The 19480-nt window shown below is 41.4% G+C and overlaps 2 protein-coding genes across 3 annotated transcripts in view; one reads left to right on the forward strand and one right to left on the reverse strand.

The window, feature by feature from the left end:
- Nucleotides 1-2836, forward strand: part of trnau1apb (tRNA selenocysteine 1 associated protein 1b) — a 9427-nt gene extending 6591 nt beyond the window's left edge. Inside the window, exons 7-9 of one of the 2 annotated variants that reach the window (XM_068571489.1) lie at nucleotides 695-980; nucleotides 1386-1431; nucleotides 1920-2836. In XM_068571489.1, the coding sequence (XP_068427590.1) occupies nucleotides 695-980; nucleotides 1386-1431; nucleotides 1920-2056 (469 nt within the window). In that variant the 3' untranslated portion in view covers nucleotides 2057-2836. The remainder of the gene's footprint in view (nucleotides 1-694; nucleotides 981-1385; nucleotides 1432-1919) is intronic. The other variant, XM_068571490.1, reaches the window with a different exon arrangement.
- Nucleotides 2837-3148: 312 nt separating this feature from the next.
- Nucleotides 3149-7026, reverse strand: fitm1l (fat storage inducing transmembrane protein 1, like). The gene is made up of 2 exons (XM_068571174.1): nucleotides 5944-7026; nucleotides 3149-4607 (listed from the first exon to the last, which is right to left on the reverse strand). The coding sequence occupies exons 1-2, from the start codon at nucleotides 6120-6122 to the stop codon at nucleotides 3929-3931; spliced, it is 858 nt and encodes a 285-aa protein (XP_068427275.1). The 5' UTR covers nucleotides 6123-7026; the 3' UTR covers nucleotides 3149-3928.
- Between the last annotated feature and the right edge of the window lie 12454 nt (nucleotides 7027-19480).

Consider the following 19480-nt stretch of genomic DNA (forward strand, 5'->3'; position numbering starts at 1 on the left):
AGCATGTCACCATTTTGCTGCAATTGTGTTTTTATTTGGTACAGTTTTGTGTGCATTCTGACCTCATAATCATAAATGCTTGTAGTCAAACGAGGCTAATGCTACTCGTGGCTGTATATGGGTGCACGCTAGTTTGAGAAAGTATCAATACTTAAAATATGCAAAATCATATCGTTTTTAACGTAATGGTAGCGTGGTACTTTTTTAGTGTCGGTATACCGTGCAACATTAGGTGAATGTGAGTTGATTTTCAGCAGATATTTTGGTCCTTAATTTAAGTTTAAAAATAACTCCACATATTAAAGCCCAACATAAAACATATTACAAAGTAGTATTTTAAATAACGTTTACAGTGTCAGGAATAGTGTAGTACTTGATACTTAAAATTGTACTCAAGCGGTCGTTTGTCAGTAATCGTCATCTCAGATACTGCACTGTACATGGCATTCCTGTCAAATATGAAACAGAAGCCTAAAACCTGCCCCAAAAGCCACACAGTTCTTCAATTTAGTTTTGTGTTTCTCTTGTCGTTGCTCGTGTTTTGGATTGAGATGCCTTTGCTTGAACTATAATGGGTTGACTGATATACGATCTGTTAGTTAGATCCGAAATGAAAGACCTGATCTTAGTAAACGAGCCCCTCACCAAGTTTTCTTCAAGTGTTAATGGAACTGTTTTATTTCTTGTGTTGCAGCCAAAAGATGAGCAACTACCACGGGGGCCAGGGCCAGAATTTCCACAGCAACTACAACCAGTCTCAGTCCGGTTACTATGGCAACCAGGGCAACGGGGGTCAGGCGGGTTACTACTCCCAGTGGGGCGGCTATGACCAGTACAGCGGCTACAACAGCGGCTACAATAGCGGCTACGGCAGTGGCTACAGCTACAGCTACGGGCCCTATGGGTACCCGCCACCAGGCCACGCGGTGCCGCCACCTCCCATGGGGATGCCACCCACTGACACGTCGGGAGCTGTGGAGGTGAGGAGAAACCTTTGACACCCATGCGCGATGGAGTAGAGTGACCGATTGGACCAGGATGTTAGCGAGGGGAACAGAATAATAATTTGTATCAATATCCCTTCAGGTCGATTATGAGCTAGATTATTTCAAACTACGGCAAAATGCTTCCATCTCATTGTAAACAAAGGCTACTTCTGATCTTAATGGGGCTTAATTAGTCTGTGACAGTCATTTCTACATTCTGGAAAGAAAAGCTCCTGAAAACAAGAATTGTCCATATTTACACACAAAGGTGTAACAACAGAAACAAATTCAAGGTGTTTCTTTAACTATTGTTTCCAGAATTGGCTGTATACCTTTCTGGTCCTATGGTATAATTCCATGTTTTCAGAAATAATTCCCAGTGTTTCATGTCTTCCCCAGCAGAGTCATGAGGAAGGCGGAGATGTAGACGAGGATAATTCAGAAGGTAAGACCCTTTTTATTATGAAAATACCATCCCGGACGTTAGCATCACACTGGTTCTCTCAAGAAAAAGCCAATGGATTCTTACGTGTGTTATGGCAGAAAACAAGCTCTGTGGCAAACAAACGATTATTGTACTTCCCCGTTTAGTTCAGCCTGTGTTGGCCAGAGACCTTCAAACATTGAACCAAAAATTCATTGGCTTTGCTGAGTCACATCTGGATTTTAGGAATCCTCTCTGCTGCCTTGTATTGTCATACTGGACGTGCTCGTAGCTTGAAACTGACATTTCCATATCTAACACAGCTGGTTATTTCTGTTACATACAGTATGTAATGGTAGTAAGTCGCAGTAAAGACCTCACAGATGACCCTTAACTTCAGCGGGGCCCTGCCCATCACTATCTCCTAAACTACTATGCCATCAAGACAGTTTTTTTTTATTACTTCTGACACCGTGAATGTGTATAAATCATTGCTCTGTGTTTTACAGAGCCCATTCCTGAATGTGACGTGGAGCAGTGGAACAAAGATTTTATGCAGCGGAGCGAGGAGCTCTACGACGCCATGATGAGCTCTCACTGGGAACCCCTGGACTCTGTTAACTCCCCTATCCCCGCCCTCTCCTGATAGGTCTTCTTCTGATCCCTCCCTAAAGCTTAAATATTTCTTTTTTTTTAAGTAGGATTTTGTACTTCCCACTATGAAACACCCCATGAACACCTTTAAAAGGTCCCGCTTCAGCTCACTGCCTCAGTACACACAGATGTTCATATATTCAAAAGTACACACAATTATTCACTTGATTTTAATGTTTACCATGTTGGTAATATTAAAAAAAAATTAAATAATCAGTGACGTGTAGTGCACACTGTTTATAAACCAGAGCTACAAGTTTTGGGATGACGCACTGAAGTATTCTTGTCCAATATTATACCATTTGCCGATATCACTAAGGAACATACTATCATGTGATCCATGATGAAATGGGGGACACCAGCAAGAGCTTCAAAAGTACAAATATTGCCTTTCTTATCATTTGCCATGCAGTTCCTTTTTAATCTATGATGGTCCTTAAATTGACCTGGTTTATACAGGATGTCTTTTCTTATTTTTCATTTTTTTTTGATGAAGGAATTTTTTTGTTAAAGACGTAAAAGTATGGAAAGATAATGGCATTGACTTCAACCAACAGTAAGAATCAATCACAGATGTTGTTTATCAACATTTTCCAGACAATGAGCTCAATGTCGTCTTGTTTAATATCCGGATAGTGCGACCTCCCAGTGCTCTGACGCAGAAAGTGAGCCGTTTCACAGACGTCCAGGCAGCATTTATTTTCTGCTGTTTGAATGCTGATGCTTTGTATATATTTTCTTTGTGGAGACGTTTTATCAATAAAACAAATTTAGGTGGAAAATGGTGTTCAGTCTTTTCAGCAAAGTGATTTTTCTTGCCGGCGTCTTTGGGTATAACTGCGGGTTTGCATGAAGTCATGTGACTGGTGTAGTTTGTTTTATAGCCTATTATTAGCTTTTTACTGTTGGCGATTGTATTCACGCAACAAAAGTGTTAATTTGTGAAGATTATCTTACTGAACAAATCGTGTAAATTTCATAAACGTGTGTTGAACAGTTAATTGTTTTAGGAAACAATTTAACATATTTCTGCCAACCATATATGTACGCTAACTATTAGAAAAATTCACTCGACCCATCGGAGTAAAATCATTAAAACAGGAACATTTATTCGTTGCAAGGAAGGAGCAGAGTCAGAAGTACAAGGTGATAGACGAAGTATTTGTTTTCCTCTGCATTATAAACAAGATGTAGTTTAGTTAAGTGTGGGGTTCTTAAACATTTTCAGCCTGTATCTAAGTGACAGGATTTCTGTCTTGTGGATTATCATAAACTGCCATGGATGGATTACTCAATTGCCATATTTGACAAAGGCCCAATAACTATAAATGGGAGCAACGACCTTGTAAAGAGGAAAAATAACTTCAAAGATCAACTACAAAGAGAATCATAATGACATTGTAAAGAGGCAAACATCTTCAGTGATAAAGACCAACTACAAAGAGACTCATAATAACCTTGTAAAGGAGGCAAAGCAACTTCAAAGAGATGCAAAACAGCAACAAAAGAACCAACGTGATTAGAAAGTGAAAGAAAACTACAAAGACAGACAAAAACAACAACTTTAAAGTCTGTGATTTAGGAAAGATGTGCCGGGGCCCAATGGCTCATAATGCGTCCATGTCTACTGGGACTCCCTGTCATGATGCCCCAAGCCTTTTGGTAACTCTAGCATGTATTTACTGCTTTTTCTTACACTACACAGATTTTGAGTAGTCCATTTTTTTGTTCCAAGTTTCATTAGGATATCTGGTCTTACTGTTACAAGAGACAATTAACACAAATGGACAGGTCATCTCAGTCGCTTCCAAATAACCACAAAGAGCTCATTATTTTATGCATCTGTGTCATTGTTAAGTTTCAGTTAATTGCAGTTATTGAGGCTCTGTTGTGCCTCCTCCGCTTCAGTACTGCTGGTCTTGGTGTTGAGCAGTCCCAGTCCGGGCCTCCCAGGGCAATACCAGCTGGCCCCCTGGCGATACCATCCCTGGTACAGTCCTCTCCAGCTCAGGCACCCCAGAGCGCCCCCTAGTAGCTGAGTGGGGAACTGAGGGAAGTAAGCCAAGAGACAGAGCAGCAGAAAGAGCCAGAGCCAGAGCAGGAGAACACAGAACAGGAAGAGGATCCTCAGAGGGGCACCTGAGATCCCACCCAGCCTCAGATAAGGGCCAAACACGGCGGTTTCCTCAGCTAGCAGCAGGCAGCAGAGACAGAGGAGGAAAACATCTTCTGAAACTTCATACCCCCTCCACAGCATCCCAGCCTTGAGGCACACGGACTTACTCTCCCCTTCTCGCAGCACCAACATAGGCTGGCTGTTGGCAACCTCTGGACCGCCCAGTAAAGGTTCGTAGCAGCTCCCGGTGGCGTTCTCCAGAAGGTCCAGGAGTTTGCAGAAACCAAGCCACAGCCCGCCAGCCACCCCGAGCCGGGAGAGGTGGCGGAAGGAGAGAGAGACAGAGCGACGAACAGAGAAGGAGAGGAGGAAGACGAAGGAGCCAACAAAGATGCAGGTCCAGCCCCAACCAGAGCGCAGGAACATCCTAGAGGAAGGAGAGAAGAAATGTTTTAGATTGGAGGATGCTGGACTTGATGGAATGAATTGAATAAAATGAGATTATGACAGTAGTTAAACATCGTGAGAAATTGGTGTCATTGTATTAACTCTTGTTTGGTGCACGCACCCTCAGAGCCCAAGAACGAGTCCTTCATGATGAGAACACAATCCCTGAACTGAGGACCTAGGTGCTAATCAGCACACACCCACTGAGTCAGAGAAGACTGAGACCAGACTGGTGAGAAACTTTGCTCCCATTCATTGTCCCATTCTACTGATCCGCTACACGAAGCATGCTGGGTTACCTGATGATGCGACACAGAAAGCCACAATGATTCAATTCAGTTTATTTTGTATAGCCCAAAATCCCAAATCAAAATTTTCCTCGTTGAGCTTTACAATCCAAACGTTCGACATCCCTGTCCTAGGATCTCACATCGGATCAGGTTTTCTTTGAACAGTTACAGGTGAGTGTTCACACCTGGCATCAACATGCCTATTGAGTGATCAGAACACAGGTGGACAGCTCTAAGTACATGTGTGAATGCACCCAAGGATGAGCATTGAGGAAGCGATTGAGGAAGCGATTGAGATCCGATCGCTCAGATCTCATCCGAGGTTGTGTATGCGACTTCCTTCTCAACCGACATCCTTTGTGGAAGACGGAACTACATAATCATTTGCGTGCCAACGCTGTCTCAATCCGCAGTCTTAAAAAAAATAAAGAAAAAAAGTCCTTTACAGGGGTCAAACGTCTTGGACAATTTGGTATGCCTGGAGCACGCTAGGGTGCACGGTCATGGAGTGGCTAGCACTGACACCTCACAGCAAAAGGGTCTGGGGTTCGGATCCCGGTCTGGGCAAGCTTCGGATACTGGTCTGGCAGGTCTTTCTGTGTGGAGTTTGCATGTTCTCCCTGTGTCAGCGTAGGCTCTTTTTGGGTTCTCTGGCTTCCTCCCACAGTCCAAAGACATGCAGCATAGGTTAATTGAACTCTAAATTGCCCGTAGGTGTGAATGGTTGTCTGCCCTGTGGACTGGCGACTTATCCAGGGTGTACCCTGCCTTTGCCCATTGACAGCTGGCATCGGCTCCAGCACCCTGCGCCCCTAAAAGAGGATAAGTGGTTCGGAAAATGGAACACACCAAGGAATAGATCAAGTCTGTATTGTTTAGATTTTGTCCTTACTCTTTTAATTTCCAGCAGACTATAAGCACAGGAAGCGTCCTAAAGCCAGGTATGAACGAGGCCTCATTGCCGCAACAACACCACTGGTTAAAAGAAGACAAGTGATCAGGAAGTAAAGAGGAAGTCAGCCTCACCTGTAGAGGAAGTGGCTTCTCTTGGCGAAGACGCTGTGCTGGGAGACCCAGAAGCTCAATGCCGGGCCGAACATCACCACCACTGACAGCAACAGGTGGAAGTGCTTCCGGAAGGTGGTGTGTCCCAGGAGCTGAGCCGCCAGGTCCGTCAGGACAACTAGCACCGCGTTGAGGAACATCTGGACCCAGATCCAAACCTTTTACCGGATCTCTCTCAACTTAACCTCACTGTGAATGTGAACTGCTGCTGGCTCTGGATGCAACTCTGTGTTTGTGTGGATTATCCACCTCAGACTAAAAAGCATGTACTGTTTCATGTGCTAAGTCTGTAATCCTGTACAGAATGCACATAGTTGATGCCTTGGATATCTTCTATTGTACAAGAGAACAACTCTATGAAGTCCCAATGGCTGGTTGGAATCAATCAACCTAAACAAACTGAACAAATCTTTTCAAAGCTTGAAGAGAGGAACCATTAATGCATTGATTGAGGTAAAATCCAAATCCAGGAATGCTGACCGTGTTGTAAAAAAATAGTTGAAGTCCACTGGCGTTAGCTGCAAGTTTTTGCCATCCGTAGAGTGTGCTGTATAACATGTATGAAAAGACAGCTGGCCCCTAGCATTCAACAGACTGCAAATACGTGCACGCTGTGAAACCCCACCAGGAAATTCTTCAATCCGGTCGGCACTCCTCCTTCTGACTCGGTACCGCTCGTATATGCTGGTTGCTTCAGTGCACAGGAGTCAAGCGGCAGCTAAACAATGCAACCAAACACACATAGCGGTCGCTCTGCTGGTTTTTCTTGCCAGTTGAGCTTTTGTCCTCTCTGACCTTGTAAAGCCAGTTTCTCCACGTGTCCCCTTCCCTGTTTTTTTCCTCTCGTCCTGCAATGATTGTCACTGGCCACCTCTGGTTTCTTCTGCCGAAATGCAACGGCCTGGGTTGGGTTTCAGTCAGCGATGGCCACCGCTACGTTTCCCCCTGAGAGATGTCAAAGTTGCAGGAGAAATACCTCCACTGATCAAACTATCTCCGCTGTAACCGTGTCTTCCGCCTCCTCTCCGTCACTCACGCACGACCCTCCCTCCAACACATAGAGCATGTTCTCACCCTGTTATATGCTTCTGGGCCTTAAAGGTGTCACATTGCTCCTACTGAAGAGCTACGGAGAGGTTGAACCAATGACTTGGCTTCCTTGACATTATAATGGATATTGCAAGGTTTCTGACTCATTTAGTCTCCATTGCCAGCTGAGGCAGAGGTTGCGAGTAAATTGACTAGCGCCAACAGGTCCAGTGTTATGCAAAAGTCACAAAATAAGTGACAACAATTATGTGAAATTAGGTGCAATGAGTCAAATTGTGTGTGTGTGTAGGAGTGTTTTCACGTGTATTATTAGCAATAACCTTTGTACTGTATCTGGGCTGAGACTCAGCTGTTGCAGCAATCTGTCCCTGTCAATCAGTGTATGGTAACACACACACAGTCCACATTTACTGTCCTTTCTCTCCTCTTGCTCAGATATCACCACACTGTTTCTCATATCATGGTAAAAATAACATAACGTATTTACAGTATATCACTTCATGCTAATAAAACATACACCAGATACCAAGCTGTCTCTAAGATGGACATGTTTCAATCGCTTCAGTCAGTGCAGACATCTGGGTCTGAAATGTGAGGCCAATTAGAGAATACCATAATCTAGGTATTCTAGGGAGTCGCCATCTGACCACCAGATGGCGACTCCTCTGATTGTATAGAAGTCTATGAGAAAATGAGTCTACCTCTCTCTTGATGTATTCCCTTAGTAAACATTGAAACATGACTTTCATGTCTCAATCTCTAGTTTCAAGTCTTCTTCAATACAGCAGGATGATTATTTAGTAAATTATTTAGAGTCAAACAGACCATAAAGCCATTATCTTAGGTATGCTTAATAGAGTAGCTACTTTTTAATTGTTTTTCACAGTATGTTTTCAGTTCATGAAAGTTAATTATAACATTTTGGTCTCAGCACCATCTGGTTGCAAAAAGCCAAGATGGCAACGGCTAAATTGCCCCTTCCTATATACAGTTAATGGTCTTTTTAACAAAAAGCAACCAGCTTCTTTAGCCTGGGGACTTAGTTTGCCATGGCAAATTAGTCCTATTAAAAAGCAAAGTCTTACTTTTTGGGTAAATATAGACATGACCTGAAAGGAGAGACATATTTTTTTCGTGTGGGATATTTTCAAAATCTAGTTATTAATCTCAAGTTAAAGTTGCTAACCTCAGCTTTAATGCTTTAAAGGTGCTGGCCAACAGATAATTCGCTGTCTCCTCTTGTATTTGTTGGATCTCAACTGCAATCAAAGTATATCTGTCAGTTTATTCAGTTTGTTTGTTATGTTCATGTGTGTGTTGCAAATAAAAGAGGAGGATGAGTAGCTCACCAGAAAGATGTCAGTTAGTCAAAAGGTTGCATGTATTTTTCATCTTGTGACCACTTAAACACGGAACAAGAGTGGTATAATTCAACATCAGGCAAGTTACCCTCTTTTGGTGTACTGTCCCTTTATTTCTTTAAATAAATACAATGATCTGCTTCAGTCTCATCCTTTGCTGTGCTTTGCATTTCTGAAATATCTGAGTTGAACTCTCTGCCATCCCTCTGTCAGTTTCTGTTTTCAACCAGCCTTTAGTCAGTCCAAAAATAAAGCTTGACCTAGTTTGGAAGTGTTAAATGTCGCCCTGTTGCCTTTCCAACTGCTTGCAGAAAGGCTGATGGGTCTAGTTAAGTTACAGATGGCATTTGATCCACCAACCACTACATTTGTTACATCACGTCTGAATAACATGATGTGTTCCTCTATTCTATGGAAAAGTTTAACAAATTGAGGCAATGTTTCTACATAACTACACAGACAGGTTTGATATCATTTTGTTTGACCAATCCAGAATTAACAATCAATTGGTGCAACAAGTTGGACTCCTTTTTAGTGAGATCACAGGAAACTACAGGTCTAACTTTGGACTTTCATTGAAAGATCTTGTCCAGCTGTAAGTGATCCTCAGATGTCTCCACTGACTCATCCTGTCTGCAGTCGGACTTCCCTTACTAAAGCTATAAATAACAATGTTCACACAGTGACCGGACAAATAAGACCACTTCTGCAGGGCAATGTAATATAATACATACATATATAGCTCAGCAATAGATGCAACTTGTGCAGATTTTGAGACAATGGCCCCTGTTGCCTGAGCCAAAACATGTTTATTTCAGCCCTGCACCTGCTGTCAGTCCCCACCAGAACTTTATGACGAAGGCGACTCCCACAGTTTTGGAAAAGTTCGATTTTGAGTTCTCCGAGAAGAACCTCCATGATTATGAGTCCTAAAGCGAGACCGTGCTTCTGTTCTGAGTCTGACCCTGACCTATGACCCTGGAACACAGAACGACTGCAAAAAGTATCCCCAAGTTAAATGCATGACATTGAATCCAGCCCTGCTCAGTTTAAACAAGACTACCCCTGTGTGGATCGACTTTGACACTGCAGTTTAGGTGATTTATTATTTCATGTATTAAAAAAAACTCACACGGTGAACTCTGCTTTGATATAATAGTGATTCATCACAGCAAATCCATGAGAGCTTTACAGTGGGATACACATACACACACACACACACACACACACACCCACACACACACACACACACACACACACACACACACACACACACACACACACACACACACACACACACGTGTGTGAAATATCTGACATGAGCATATTGTTGTCCAAACAGCTATGCATGGTGCATGCCATATTTACTTAGTGGATGACCCGTTCACCCTCAGGACTATTTCTTCTTCTTACCACTCACTCCCTTGCACATCACTTCACACCTCACATTTATTTATTTAAACACATGTCACTTTAACATACACTTTAACTTAAACACACATGTCACTTTAACAGACACTTTAACTTAAACACACATGTCACTTTAACATACACTTTAACTTAAACACACATGTCACTTTAACAGACACTTTAACTTAAACACACATGTCACTTTAACAGACACTTTAACTTAAACACACATGTCACTTTAACAGACACTTTAACACTCTAACGTTATTTCGTCATGATAAAAGTGTGCTGCCCTAACATTTGTCAAACACAATCAATCCCCATTTGTTCAGTTTGGTGATCAGAAAAAAAGGCCGTGTTTGTCTCCTAGTTGTTTTTAAAATGATTGTAGTTTGTAATACAAATTGCTGACATTAAAGGTTGACTCCATCTGTGTTCCTTTTTGGTTTTCTTTTCAAATTGAAACGCCCAGCCGGTAGCAAAAGACGAGACAGAGACATGGGGTCGCTAAAGTAAGCGAATCAAAAAGGTAGTGAACAATGCGTTGCTACTTTTGTTGATGTGTACAGTTGCAAAATATATATTACACACCGGAAAAAACAGTGTACGTTATATCTAATCAATCAATGCTTCACTTTGCTTCCATGCAGTGCCTTCTGATGGGAAGGTCAAATTATTGCTTTTGTCTAAGGAGTCTGGTGGCTTTGGCTAGAATAGATGGTATAACGCAGTGGTTCTCAACTGGTCTGGCTCCGGGACCCACCATCACCCTTAATGACAAGCCACGACCCAAATCGATAAACATTCTCAACATCTCCAATGTATTTAATGAAAAGATGGTGCAGTTTGAACCTGAGATAGTATGGAGACAGCAGGGTTCCATGCTGAGTGTGCGATTGCGTGTGTGTAGGGGTGTTGAAGGTGCATAACACAACAATAAGATAAGTAACAGAACCTAAACTAACTCTGCGGCCCAGGTGCAAAATAGTCACATGGGAATATAAGGTAAGTAATTATTGTGACTTAAGGACAATTATCCAAGGGCTTATGTAAAAATAATAATAGAGAATTAAAAGTTCTCTTGATGATCTTGTCAATTTGTTGATGAAGCAATATGTATGATTGGTTCTCTTCTTATCTGAAGAAAGGCGTGACACATGGTTCAAAGCAAAATTGATGTTGCATGATACTTTTGATTCTGACGTCTGAACGGTGGGTAGTGTATTCTGAACATCTTGCTCAAGGGTAATGATGGTGATGGCACAAAGCCAGAGGACAGTGTTTTAAATGTGTCGAAGGCGTCAAACGCAGTGAACTGCGAGCAGGCAGCAGAGGTTAAATTCCTGCCAGTCAGAGCAAACCACAGCGAAGTAAGGATCGGTCTGAGCCAGCCAGTAACCTGGAGCCTCACTCATCCGGCCCACAATGGACTTCTGAACCAGGATTTCTGGCGCCACCATCACAACTTTAGGAGTCGAGCCGGTTCAGTGAATGAAAGGCCACTTGGAGACATTTAGACCATAATGGAAAGGTGCAAAAAGAAATGACAGGAAGCTCCTATCCAATATATTTCTTTCATGGTATTAAAGTAAATCCTTTATCCTCCACGGTACATTTCAAACAAAAGAGCATTAAGCAAGGAGGCAAGGAAAAAGGTCATCAGAGCCGATCACTTGTATTACCTAGAAGAGTTCACTAGAGGGCAGCACTGTCCAATGAGTGTACGTTTACGACCAGATGCAAGACAAAGCTCAGCCTTCAATACAAAGCAGAGGATGTGAGTGCATTACAAAGCCTCTTCTCTGTTTTTCTGCTTGGAAAGCAATTGCCATTGAAGCCGAGCGATTGATGGGGAACCGTAGCATGTGATTTACCGGAGACATGCAACACAGATCTCTTTAAAAACATCTGGTAGAATTTATGAAAACATATCAAAATCCTCTCAGACCGTTTATTTGTCGACTTTTGGGTTAAACCATCTGGAACACTTGGTTTACAGGTCGTCAGTGGGCTGAGGTCATAGCCATTTATAATGAATGAAAATGCTTCCCCACAACCATAGGGGTACATTTCATGTTAATTAATGATAACAATGATATTTATCTCACTATTTCCTTCACTAATATATTTGACTGAATTAAGGAAATGCATATTTTTAAATCAGACAGCATGAGGCGTTATATATTTATTTATTTAAAAACTCTAAATACTTAATTGGTGTGCCCATTTAAATTTAAATAAATATAATTGTATTAATGTCTGCAAAAGTTGCGTCAACTGTTAATAACTGAAACCTGCAACTAGTAAGTGTTTGTTCCAAAACCAGGTGAACAGCATCACAGGAAGTCTTTCTCTGTCTGTGAATATATTCTCCTTCACCGTGGACGTTATCATTTCTATGGTTTAATGTTCTTGAACGATTCTAATTCAAATACATGTTGCCGTTTTATGTGAACCTGAAGAAGAAAATTACATGTTGCTAGACCGAGCATTGAAGTTATGGGCAAAAAAGGAGATATTGTGAATTATTTTACCTTTAAACAAAGTTAAACAGACCAAAGATACCTTCTGGGATCACTGGGAAAACATCCTTTACCTCAGAATATCTCAAAAGTGGTTGATGTTTAAGCTTTCCAATAGTGAATATAGTATACTGGGTGGCTACGTGGCTCCGCAGAGAAGTCGACCCTCGTGGGGCTCAATGTGCAACACATTCAGTGAACTACAAGACATCTTGTGTTCTGTAACCCTTTGACAAGAACAATATAACAAAAACAAGATTCATACTATTAAATATCAAAATAACAAATAATGGATGTATTCTAACATGAGAAGAGAACATCAATGCAAGTGTCAAAATATAGAAACTTCACCTGTTTGATGAAGTTAAAACAATCTCCCTGTCGCTCAGCTTCCCTGCTTTATGTGATCGAGTCTTGTAGACCCTGAATGTTAAACACAACGCTTGTTTCATTACGATAATAGTCTAGGCCCGCCGTGTGAATTGCAGCTCCCTCTGTGTATTTCCAACCATTGTTCATGCTTTGGCATTGGTCGTAATTGTATTGGTGATGTCAGCTAAATGAGGGAGGATGTGGGGCCACATGCTCGAGGCCCCTCCCGGTGCCGGTCCGTTGGGGGGCCTGGTGTCTGTGGCGTCCAGGAATCCAGAGGGCTGTCAGCGGTGGGATCACACCTCTAATCCTCCACTGACTTGAACGCCAGCAGCTGCCGGGCCGAGCCGCTGCAGCCGGCTGCTCAGATAGAGCCTTATTTAAAATAAATACTGGAATCATGCAACAAAGAACAGACACAGGGTTTAAATTTAAAAAAATATATTTTCCTGAGGGACATTATGAGTCATGATTATCTTACTTAAGATTGTTTGTTTTTCACTAAAAACGATAAAGACCTGTGATGCAATAACCATATAATAAGGTGAAGGGATTCCTGTATGTTTATTGACATTTCAAAAGTTCTAAGAATATGTTGAGGATATCTTAAATCCCATTTATTTACCAGTATGGGAACACTCCAATAGAGCTATATTCTTCACAATACAAAAGTAATTCACTCTGAGATAGGACTGGATGATATGCTATGATCCTCTATCACAATATCGGTCAATTCATATCTCGATAACGATATATATATATATATATATATATATATATATATATATATATATATATATATATATATATATATATATATATAACATATATATGTATATATATATATATATATATTTATATATATATGTATATATATACATATATATATATTTATATATATATATATGTATATATATATATATATAGATATAGATATAGATATAGATACATATCACATTATAGCTTGTTTTTAGGTCACTCAATAAATAAATAGTGTGAAGCCCACTTTTGTATACTGTTGTTTTCTCTTTAGGCTACAATTATCAGATTTTCTGAGGAACTTAAGTTAGTATGCTTCTTTTTTATCAATGCAGACAACGTAATTCTATAGCACAACCTCTTAAAGTGGGATGTCATTACATGATTCCATTAAAATACAATAAATAATAAATGATCATATGGGATTAAAGCCCCGCCCCCAACACCGAGGGAACACCTCTGGACCTAAAAGTTGTAATCTTTAAAAGTCTTCATCAATATTGACATGTATTTAAAAAAAAAATCTTTTGGGGATTAATAAAGTACTTTATATTTTGTATTTAATATCACACCAGCATTATAAAACCTACAGTGTCAGGACGGGGCTGCTGTTCATCACAGAGAGAATAAACAGCTTCAGGGGTTATTTTCTCCCTATGGCTGCATCTCCTCGTAAGAGAGAGCCTTATCTTCTTTGCTGCTATCAGGATGACATGCTCTGCAGGCTGTGGCCAGTAAACAGGGCCCTGCTGTGTGTGTGTGTGTGTGTGTGTGTGTGTGTGTGTGTGTGTGTGTGTGTGTGTGTGTGTGGGGGGTCATGAACAACAGGTTTATTTATATCCATCAAACCCAGACTATTAATAAACAGCTCATGCTTAATACCATAATGATGAGAGAACAATGGGCAGCGCAGCTTTCTGTGGATAGAGAACTTACTGGACTGAACTGGGACTTTATTATATTTCAACAGAAGACAGTTTAATTGATTAATTAGTTATTTCCTGGGAGCAAGGGTCCATACCATCATCTCCCTTTTTAATTGGCTTATTATAAATTATAAGGACATAAACAGTGCGACTTTAGGTTTTTGACTAAAATAACTTGATATGATGCTCTCCCAAAGAGGAAACATGCTGCTGTTAAGGAGCACGTTGGGAAACTGCTCTTTATTTTCCTGATAACAGATCTTCTTTGAACCAGCAGCCGACGGAAGAGAAAAGTTACATTTGTCTGTGCAGAGGTCAACTAAAAAAAGACTTGACAACAATGCAGAAAGCTGACGGGCTTTGAGGGTGCAGAAAGAACGTAGAGTTGAGGGAGATGAACTGTGAGAATCCAGACCAACGTCGCAACATAAACCAGCTGAGCTTAATAGTTTTGTTGCACAATCAGTGTGGTGAGAAGAATTAGCACGTGATAGTCTGCATCCCAGGACTGCATGGACGGCCTCAATGCTAAGTGATGTATTCATGATGGTACCTCGTTATAGTTCAAAGTGTGCTTCAGTGAGGTCTGGAGGGAACATCTTTATTGAATTAACATCGGAAAAAGACTAATAGTGTTTATACTTTGTGTGTCCTTATGTCGAAAACATCAATGTCACTCTGAGGGAAACATGAAGAGGCTCATTGTTGAAAAACTAACTGTGTTAGAGGTTTCGCTCCCCTGGCAGAAGATAAAGAGAATATCGGATCAATTAAGAATAAAGTAGTCCACATTGCTACTAGCATTCCATACGTGTACTTTTACAATACTCACTACTACAGAGACTTTGGTTATCTACAAAGGCACTATCCAAGATTATTTGACAAATTTCATCACGTTTCTTTACGGTTGATGGATTGGAGTACACGCTTGGAAGGAATGTGTAGTAGAGACACCAGAGTTTAACATTAACATTAACATTAACCAATAACGTCTGTCAGGTCATTTCATATGTGATGACCACATAAGAGGTACTTTAGCTATCATAAATGTAGCTGAGTGTTAATAAAACAACTGATGATGTGTATGTGAGAGAATCTAGCTGCAGACAAATTGTCATTATTCATCACTGAGTTATTTAAGTCTCTCCATCTGTGTCAGCTGTATGTAACGGGTCCATAGCGTGTAGGAAGCTATTGGTCTTGTTTAGAACCTACAGGCTTCTGTGAATGCCTGTCGGAAGGAACTGACAGATCCTCAAGAGGCTTAAACTTGGTGAAGGGTGTTGTGAGTGTGACTACCAGCATGAAGGCCTTCTGAACAGACCAACACATCAGTCCACTCACTGATATGCGATGGATCTGTCCTCGGGTGTACCCGTCCTCTTGCCCAACCACTCACTCAGTCATGAGCCTTTAATTAAGTCCACACAATGCAAGTGCAACTATTCCATGACCGGGATCGGCATCTGCATTGTTCCCTGTGACCCAGATGCTCGTCTATCAGCTGAAGCCCGCTGCGTCCCAGCGGAGGCTGAGCAGTCACATGAGCACATCTTTCGACTCACGTTTCTTAGACCAAAGAGAGCTGCCACCTGCCAGCCTCCGACAACCAGACACAAGGGAAGATCTTCAAAGGGTTACAAGGCTTTCTATTTATGGCTGTATGACAGTGGACAATATGCCTTGTCAATGTGGTAAATGACTATTCTAGGTGGAAACGTCTGTTTTTAATGAAATATCTACATAGGTGCATAGAGGCCCATTTCCAGTAACTATCCCTCCAGTGTTCTAATGGTACATTGTGTTTGCTAATCACCATAGAAGACTAATGGATGAGTAGCAAACCCTTGAAAACCCTTGTGCAGTGATGTTACACAGCTGAAACAGTTCTGCTGGTGAGAGAAGCTATAAAACTGGCATTCCTTTAAGCTCGTTGAGTATCTGGAGCATCACGTTTGTGGGTTTGATTATATTCTGGTTTTTAGAAATGAAGGCTATTTCACGCGAGAAATTGCGAAGAAACTGAAAAATTGTCTGGGTGACCCCAAACTTTTGAACAGTAGTGTATACATGGAGGTTGGAGGATGAATTAAGGAGTCTCACCGCCAGAAGAATTTCAGAACGCCGAATGAATGGCATGTCTTGTGGCGATATCGCCACTGCATTATGTACTAAGTTAGGGACGACACAGGGTTTTTCAGAGAGGAATGTGTGGAGGTGGTGTGCTGCAACCCTGTCTCCTACAAATTACATTCCCCCAGAACTAATACACATCTTCAATTACGTTGACTAGACACATATTTTCTCCCTGATTACGTCGGTGTTTGACGTATTACGGATACGTATGTGATTACAAATACATTGCTTATACACATATTTTAGTTTTATTGTTTATTACAAATATGTTTATAATCATGTGTTTGTGTCATTGTTTTCTTGCTTTCCCGCTGAATTTAAGCATATTTAAATTTCTAAACTCTGCGGAGGAAAAGAAAAATGGCGGTGTAAGGCCGGTAACTTGGCCGGCCTGAAGACCGCTTGGCCGCAGGTGCCGGCAACGGCCCGCGTATCACTGGGGTCCGTGCCGGTAACAGCCGCGCCGGGTCCGGTCTTCTCTGTTTGGGAATGCAGCCCAAAGTGGCTGATTAAACTCCATCTAGTGCAGTAAACCACTGTAGTGAACTCAGCAGACATTCGGATCATCTCTCTGGTCCAATCAGCTGCAGCTGACACTGACATGAAACATATTCCAAACATTTTAACTGTACTTGTCATACAGAAATGTTAATATGTCAAACACAAACGTGAAATAAAAAACCTACAAGAAATTGAGAAAGAAGATTTCCACGCAGTATTTTAATCCTCGACGTCCATGTTTAAGCACATCAAAGAAAATCAGATAACGGGTCGTTTTTTGTTTTCTATTATCAAAACAAAAAACGGAAAATGGGTCATTTTCCATTTTTTGTTTTCATATTTCTAAACGGGAATCGGGAAATGAGGTGTTTCCTGATTTTGGTTTTCTTATTACAAAACGAAAATCTGTTGGCCGCAAAATACACGGATCTGGTCGGTTGTTCATTTCTCTATATTATGAAGTCTTATTGTTTGTGATCCGGCCGATGACTCGAGTGTCATCTGCGAACTCCTCCACAGAGTTCTCTTCATGTTGGAGGGAGCAGTTGAGGATGTACACTGCTCTAATCAATAGAGGGGCCTTGGGCAAGACGTTTAGACCCTCATGGGCAGGAGGCCCCTGACTCAGTGTGTGTATGGGTGACTGATATGTATTGTGAAAGTGTTTTGAGTACATTTTCCATATAATTGTAACATTTTGGTTATCAAAAAATGTTGTATGCAGCATTTAGTTGCATACGACAATGGTGAAGGCTAAAAGGCCTATCTCCAGGTTTCAAAAGGTCAGTCGGTAAACGAATAGGCGGAGTCACAGTGTGATAGAGTCAGAAGGTTCTCCCACAGGGTTGTCAGGCTGGCCTGCTGGGTGCTCAGTGGTCGGCCCCCTTGAGGCCTCAGACCCTCCAAGCTCTCTGCCAGCCCAACATAAGAATACAATACACATCTCAAAACCACAATATAACAAGCAGAAGAATAACTTATCTGGCACTTGTAGCAAAGGCCCAGAGGGAGCAGTGGTAGAGGTGGTGACAGCTGATAGGCCAGAGTGGCGGCCCGCTCATTAAACGTGATAAAAGTGAGCATCAACATCACACCTGAGGGTTATGGCAGAGGGCCTGAGGGAGCTGGAGCGGCAGCAGAAGCTGGCTGTGGTTGTGAGGGTGGAGAAGGGAGGAGGGCCGGAGACCGAGCTGCTGGTGACAGCTGGTGAGCCAGAGAAAATCCACACCACACCACAAGTAAAACAGGTTATGACACACCACTGACAAAACACTAAGCAGCTGTTGTCTAGGTGAATGATGGATGATGGTGGGACAGAGGGACCAGCATTTTGAGGAAGGCGGGACTGCCTTGATCTGTGGAGCCCCTCCAGCTTGCACCCTTTAAATTTTAAAGACAAAATGGCAATTTGGGCAATAACTTAATGTAATTGTTGTCTATAGAATGAAATTAAACCGTGTTAGGGTTTAATCATTATTGGATTATTAAAGCCTCCGAAAGAATTCAGTTCGACATCTTCTCTCGTTATCGTAATTTATTTCCTCTACCAGAACCGGACATTTCATAACAACAGCTGCATAGCTGTGTTATACTGACCTCGCTAACCTAAACTTTAATAGACTATAATGAAGAATATAAAGAATATATACAGAATATAAGGATTTATATTATCAACCGTCAATATTAGTTTGGCTGATGAATAGTGATTTATACTTCTACAGATGTTTACCCCTGCCATAGAGAAGGACACCAAGAAGGTCTCTGCCCATCGACCCCTATTGGCTCCCCATCGGCCATCGGCCCCATCGGCTTCATCAGCAACAAATTGCTCTCTTCTTGTACGGTTGCCATGACGACCTGAGGAGGATTTGGTCCAGCTCATGCTTACAGGTGTCCAGATGGCTCGTTTGCTTGGTAATGCACAGATAAGACATTGAGCACTGAAGGCCCAAATAAATGTTGATTTATATGTGCGAAGCTAGTACAACCTCACATCTTTAAAAAATTTTTATTTTTTTATTTTTTTAAATTCAAAACACAAAAATAGTAAAGTCACTAAAACAAAACATATGGTGATTTGTCACATTTAGATGCTGTTTTATTGATGTCTATCTGTCACATATTGTCCATTTACTGTTTATTATTTTATTCGTCACATCTCGGTCTCTCTTATCTTAAGGGCTCTTTAGCCATCGACAACCTTCCAGAAGAAGCTCACATCTCTTTTTGGTGATTGCGGAACATGAATTCTATGGGTTCTATTGCCCCCTTTTAAACCCTCATGGATGAAATCATATATAAATAAACACTGACACTGTAGAGTATTTTAGAGGGTTGCAGGCCTGTTACCGCTTTTACATAAACCGGTAAAAGGAACTGGGTTTGCTATGATCACGGTAAAATGACTCAAATCATTATAATTACAGTTTGGTTTCCAAATATATTCAAAGCCAACAACATA

Source organism: Clinocottus analis, unplaced genomic scaffold, assembly GCF_023055335.1.
Source record: "Clinocottus analis isolate CAN_PGR_092001 unplaced genomic scaffold, fCliAna1.0.p SCAF_11, whole genome shotgun sequence".
NCBI classification, from domain to species: Eukaryota; Metazoa; Chordata; class Actinopteri; order Perciformes; family Cottidae; genus Clinocottus; species Clinocottus analis.